The sequence below is a fragment of the Orcinus orca genome, chromosome 16 (genome assembly GCF_937001465.1).
Source record: "Orcinus orca chromosome 16, mOrcOrc1.1, whole genome shotgun sequence".
NCBI lineage: Eukaryota > Metazoa > Chordata > Mammalia > Artiodactyla > Delphinidae > Orcinus > Orcinus orca.
The window spans coordinates 50,355,557-50,361,892 of NC_064574.1; the positions used below are offsets into that span (position 1 = coordinate 50,355,557).

Consider the following 6,336-nt stretch of genomic DNA (forward strand, 5'->3'; position numbering starts at 1 on the left):
GAGGGCCAGCCTGCAGGGTGCTGGCCACGCAGGCATACACACTCGGGGTGCCCCCACCCCAGTTTAACAATCCCTCCCCGGGCACCTGCTATTTCACCCCAGAGCCCTGCAGCGGGCACCTGGCTCAGGTGGGACCCAGCCCCCTCCCTCCCTCCCTCCCTCCTAGCCCTTCATAGACCTGCCATCCCAAGTAGATGCACTAGATAAGATATAAAGCACCCAGTTAAATTTGAATTTCAGATATAAACAAATGTTTTAAGTATAAATATATCCCAACTATTGCATGGGATATACCTATACTAAATGTTATTCATGTTTGTCTGAAATTCAAAGTTAACTGGGCAAACTGTATTTTTATCTGCTAAATCGGAGACGTCTGTGAGTAGCGTGGACTGTGCCCATTCTGCAGCCAGAGACCAGAGGGAGGCCTGAGGGCTGGGACACCTTCTCCTTCTTGTCCCTGGTCCAGTACTGCCCAGGGGACCTCCTGTGGGGACCCAGGAGGCAGAGGAGCCAGGGCCATGGGGAGGGGGGGGTGGGGGCAGTGGAGTGGCCTGTCTGGGAGACGGGCAGGGGCAGAACGGGCTGATTCTGCAGGAACAGCTTGAGAAATGGACAGGACACTGAAGTGCAAAGGAAACCACTGTGCATTACAACAAATGGCATCATCTGGACACCCGTGTCAATCGGTGCTGTGAGTTTCAAGTAAGAATTTAGAAAAGGCTCACCTTTAGTGCCTGCTTCATCCTGGGGGCAGGGGTACCATGTCCAGCATGTCACCGCTTGAGCTAGGGCGACAGCCGAGGATGCTCGGGCCCAGGCAAGCATGGATCTGGAGTAAGGCGCTTGTCACTGGAGGCGTCTCAGCTGGGCAGGGGTCCAGGCTTGTGCTGGCCCTGCCGCCTGCCCTGAAGGCCACTCCCTGCAGAGCCTGGCCTCCAGCCCCACACACGCCGAGGGAAGCACCTCTGGGCCTGGTTTCCAGGCAGCGGGGAGCTGGGCCCTGCTCCTTGGTGACGGTGGCAGGTCCAATAGGTGTAAGGTGGGCTCAGAAGGGCTGGGGTGGGGGAGTGACTGAGGTGGATCAGCCACCTGCAGAAGCCCCAGGCCCCCGCCTTTGAGGTATGAACCCCCGGCAGTGGCTGGGAGGGATCCGGGCTCAGCCTTCACTCCTCTGGACATGCTCAACTGCTGGGTAACCAGCACCTCACCTCTGTCAGCCTTCACTCAGGTCACCGCTCCTGCCACTCATGCACCCGCTCAGTGTTTCCTGGCCACCCCCCAACCTCCGGGACAGGCACCTGCCAGGCATCGCAGGCACATTAAACATGACACCGTGGCTGCCCTCGGGAGCCCCAGTCTGGCCTGAACACCGCGAGGTGAGTGCTGTGGGGGAGGTATGTGGGGTCGGAGAGGCCCTGGAGCAGGCACCGCTGGCAGGAGGGCGCTGGCTAAGCATGGGCCAGGCAGGAGCATCCCAGCAGTGGGCACTGCAGGGCCAGGGCTGGGGCCTGGAGGGGACTTTGGCTGGTGGGTCTGTGGTCCAAAGGCACAGTGGGGCAGGACAGGCTGGAAGTGGGACGGAAGTGGGTCATGCCAACTTGAGGAGGCTTGACCCAGTGGGGTCTTCTGGATGGAAAGGGGTGTATGGAGGGGAGGGGGACGGTTGGAGAGGGAAAGAGGAGGCCACCTGAAAGGCAGGAGAAGGGACCGATGTGATATGAGGGGTCTTGTGGGCTCCAGCCAGCCTGAGGGGGAATGGGGTGCCTGGACACAGAGCAGAGTGGCTGGGTGGGGGTGGTGAGCTTGGGCAGGCACCCACAGGTCCTGATGGAGGTGATCATGCTGCCCACTGCCCCACGGCCCAGCCTGCCAAGGTGGAGGGCCCCCAAGGTAGCCTGAAACCCCCCCCCATTGCAGCCATGTGCCCCCAGGGTACGAGTCCACTCCTGGGGAGGTGTCTAGTTTCTACTTGCTGCTGACTGAACCAATGGGCCATTTGCCCTCCGCCCCCATCTTTGTCAAGAAAAAGCTTTGCCCTTAAAAAAAAAAAAAAAAGAGGAAATAGCAAAAAGCAGAACCAAATTTTCCAAGGCCAGGAGGATTAAAAACAATCTGAACGCTCTGTTCAGTTTAATTAAATACTTTTAATGCCAATTTCCAAATTGTCCTGTGCTTCATCTCTCCAACATTCCTTTCTAGCGATGTGAATGTATTACTGCTTCATTGTTTCTAATGCTATTCTCCCGTCTCATACCAATCCATGATCTGTTCCTCATTTCCCGTCTGCAGCGTGAGCTGTCCCCTGCGCGGTGCAGTCTCCCTCTGGCTGAACAACTCAGGCCTGAGATGCATCGCCCTCAGCCTCATGGCTGAGCCTGCCACGCGGGCTGGGTGCCATCAGATGCCACACACACAGAGTCAGTGAGTATCAGTCCACAGAACTCAACGCCTTCAAGAACAAAGTTCTCAGTTGTGCTGGTTGGAGCCGGAGGTGGTGGGAGGTGGTCTCCTTCCAGGACCTTCAGGTGGATAATGCCCTTCCAGTGTCTGTGCAGCCTCACCGGTCTATAAATGGGCCATGGGACACCTGAAGGCTACAGGCTTTGTCAGCTTAGAGATGCTGTCTTTAAAAAATAACACCTATTTAAAAAAATCCATGCCCTGTCCCTTCCGCAGATGTCCAAAGGACAGAGTGCACAGAGCAGGGTGACAGTCTGTCACATTTAGAATTCCCTGCACCATGGGGCCCCGTGGGAACCCCTGCCCTGCCCTGCCCGCCCTCACCACCCCACTTCATGGCGGGGTCCCTGCAGGGCACCTCAGGCTATCTCTGGTTCTTCCTGCTCCTCAGCTCTCTCTTGCCTGCCACAGGGCCTTTGCACAGTCTGCTCTTGCTGCTGGGAAGAATGCCCTGCTTCTCTTCCAGCTGCTTTCTTGTCCTCAAATAGATCCTCTGCCCCCTATCTCAGCTCTGAATGGCACTTAACACAGCTTTTAACTATTTTCTTCCTCTAGCCACAAATTTGTTTGTGGCTGCCTCCCAGCTGGAATGAAGCTCCAAGGGACAAGGACAGGGCCTGTACTGGCCACCGCCACTGCCTCCCCAGTTCCACGCAGGGCCTGGCACACTGTCGACCTCCCACTAATTTTTGTCCAGCAAATCACTAACAGTTCCCCAGCTAGAACCAATCTTGAGCAACGTTTAATGAGATGGGCATTGTGAAAAGGATCAGGAGGTCCAGGTGACCCCTGCCCAGGATCCTGCTGAGGATTTCATGTCTACCCCACCCTTGCAAGCTTCCCTGCAGGGCTCCATCCTAGGCCCAGGGCTCTCCCAGTCCCTCTCTTAGGTGGCTGGATCACTAATTGCTCTTTGAGGGCCTTAATTACTGGTCATGGCCCTCCATCTCTAAGTAGTAGCATTAAGATAGAGTAAATGTTTTCCTTTTCTTGAGAAGTTCACATATACAAGAGGAGGTGCTGCTGAGCAGTGATGGGCAAGCGCAGGACACCGCCTGGGTCTTGCATGGGAGCTGCCATGGTCCTGCCTTCCTGTCTTCCTCACCCCAGGGCCCAGCGTTGGAGGAGGGCACAGGGCCTCCTGGGGCCTTCCCTTCTCCCCGAACAGCACGTCCATCCCATTCTGGATGCGCTCTTTGCAGACCCACCGCGCAGGTGGTGAAGGCCGGGTTGGCAGTGACTTTGCCAGAGCCTGTTCAGGTCTGGGGGTCCTCACGTGGGCCCTCCCACCCACCCATCCACCCGAGCAATGGGTGAGGCCTGAGGCCCCAGGAGGGCCGGCCTGTGTGGACCAGCCGCCCCGCTCTTTATCCAGCGCTGAGAGTAGGCTTGGAAGGAGTGAGGTCACACCCGGAGCCAGCAGACTTGTGGTCGTGGGGAAGTGGAAAGCCCTGCAGATCCTCAGGGGCCAAGGGGCCGGGAGGGACCCCAGAGCACAGGAGGAGGTGCTCTATCCCTCGTCTCAGTGTGAGAGTGCGGGGCTACGGGAGGGTCTGGCCCCTTCCCCAGGGTCCCACAGGTCTCGGTCGGTCCAGGAGGGGGCTAGGCGAGGGACAAGTTCAAAGAAGCTGCCGTAGGTGCGCTTGTGTGCGCGCGCGCGCGTGTGTTGGGGGGATGCGGATGCACGAGAACCCAGAATCCCACCCACGGATACAGCAGCACATCACACGCGCGGTCACACCCAGGACACCCATGCGGAGGGGGAGGGGCACGCCGCCCGCGGTCAAGGCCTCAGCGCGCCGCCCAAGCCCGCCAGCCTCGCCCCCTCGCCGACCCCCGCCCGCGGCGCGGAGGGGCAGGGGGGTGAGCCCTGCTGCGGGGAGGGGGAGGGCCGGCCTCCGCGGCTCCGGCCGCCCCCGCAGTTGGGGGCGGGGAAGACGCCGGCGCCACTCCCCCGCCCCCGCCAAGCTTCTCCGCCAGCGCCCTCTGGCGCCCCGTTGGCTAGGAGTGGGAGGGTGGGGGCGCGGTGGGGGGCTCGGGCGGGCCCAGCTCCGCCCTCCCGGGTGGGGGGCGGGGCGCTCTCCGCGACGGGGGAGGGGCGGCTCGCGCGCGCGCCTCTGGGCGGAGCGGCCCCTCCCCGAGCCCCCCGCCCAACCCCGCCCCCCGCGCCGGCCCGGCCACGCCCCGCCCCCGCCCAACCCCCAGCTCACTCTGAAGTTTCCTGCGCCGAGTGCGGACAGGTTCCGGGCTCGTTCACCGCCCCGCCGCCCGGTTCGCGCCCCCCGCGCCCCGCGCCCGTCCGCCCCGCGGACCCCTCTGCGCCGGGTCGCCTCCGCCGTCGCTGCCGGGTCAGCCGGAGCGGGAGCAGGAGCGGGATCCGGCGGGCCGGGGGCGCGGGCCGGGGGCGCGGGCCGGGGGCTGCGGCACTCCAGCCGGGGCCGAGTGCCGTGCCGGTCCGCGGTGACCGCGCCGCCCGGGCGATGCCCGCGGGGACGCCGCCGGCCGCCGGAGCGAGGTGAGACGCAGCGAGGACGCGCGCCCCACTGCGCGCCGGGACCCTCTTCAACTTGAGGCAGCCGGCGAGGGAGCCCCTGGGGCGCCTGCCCCCGCCCCGGCGGTGGGGGAGGGGCCGCCCAGCCCTCGCCGGAGGGAGGGGGCGGGCGAGGGCGGGGGGCGCATTTGTCTCTAATGAGAAAAGACAAAGACATCCCGGCGGCCGTGGCTGTTTCCCCGGACCCGCTCCACCCGAGGCGGGCGAGGGTGTTGTTCTCGGGACCCGGTTACCGGCTGTCCCCCGCAGGTGCTACCCGCCGCTACCATGACAGAGAGCGTGCAGGCGGCCGACGAGGTCCGAGTGCCCCTGGGCGCGCCAGCCCCGGGCCCTGCGGCGGGGGCGTCCCCGGCGAGCCCTGGGGCCCCGGGGCCAGAGGCGGAGCGGGGGTCGAGGCCCGGTGCGTCGCCCCCCCAGAGCCCGGCGGCCGAGCGCGGCGCGGAGCTGGGCGCCGACGAGGAGCAGCCCGTCCCGTACCCGGCACTGGCGGCCACCGTCTTTTTCTGCCTCGGGCAGACCACGCGGCCGCGCAGCTGGTGTCTCCGGCTGGTCTGTAACCCATATCCTTCCCGGGCCGTCGGGGGTGCGGGGATCCGGGGCATGGGGGCGCGGGACCTCCTCCGTGTGTGCCTCCCACGCTCGGGCTCTCTGGCCTCAGCGCGGGCTGGGTGCGTTGGGGACGCAGGGCAGGGGCGCGAGAGCAGCGCTCCTCCGAGAGAGGCGGCCCCGGGCCGCGCTTTGCGGGGCGGCAGGGGTGACTCTCTTGATACGAATGGGGTGTTCCCTCTTCACAGCCAGCTCGGGACGGAGAGGGTGGAAGAGAAGAGGCGAGGCCACCGCGGGCTTGGAGTGGAGAGGGATCGGCAGGGAGGGGTGGGCGGAACTCCGTGCGCCCCCATGGGTGCTCGTCAGGAAGGGAATTCTCTCGTCTGGGTTTACACAACGTCTAGCCTGAGGCAGGATCCTAGCGTGGAGGAGGAGGCCGGCGGGACCTCAATAAGAGAGCAAAGTTTTCATCCTGTTCCTTGCGCTTCGAAGAGCCTAGGAGACCCTAGGGGGCCGGGAAGCGGTGCGCTCTCGCTGGTCCTTTTCCGTGGAGAGAGGCAGTGACGTTGGTTGTGAACTCGCCTTTTCAGGCTGAACTCGGTGTTGGGGTTGATTTAAGTCATGCGCAGCTGGGGGGTGGGGGGCAGGGAGGCAGTTGGCACCACACTCGGGCACACTGGTGTCGCTTCTCTCCGTGCTTCCCTAGCCGGAAGGGGCTCCCCCTTTTTGCTCTTGGTGAGATGGACACAGACTTTCAGAGAAGGTTCCAGATCAGA

The 6,336-nt window shown here is 63.4% G+C and overlaps 1 protein-coding gene across 1 annotated transcript; it reads left to right on the forward strand.

Annotated features, from left to right (window-relative positions):
• The first annotated feature begins 3,772 nt into the window (after positions 1-3,772).
• LOC125961453 (taperin-like) lies at positions 3,773-5,588 on the forward strand. The gene is made up of 3 exons (XM_049699396.1): positions 3,773-3,776; positions 4,669-4,978; positions 5,264-5,588. Exons 1-3 carry the CDS (start codon positions 3,773-3,775, stop codon positions 5,283-5,285), a joined length of 336 nt encoding a protein of 111 aa, XP_049555353.1. The 3' UTR covers positions 5,286-5,588.
• The last annotated feature ends 748 nt before the right edge of the window (positions 5,589-6,336 follow it).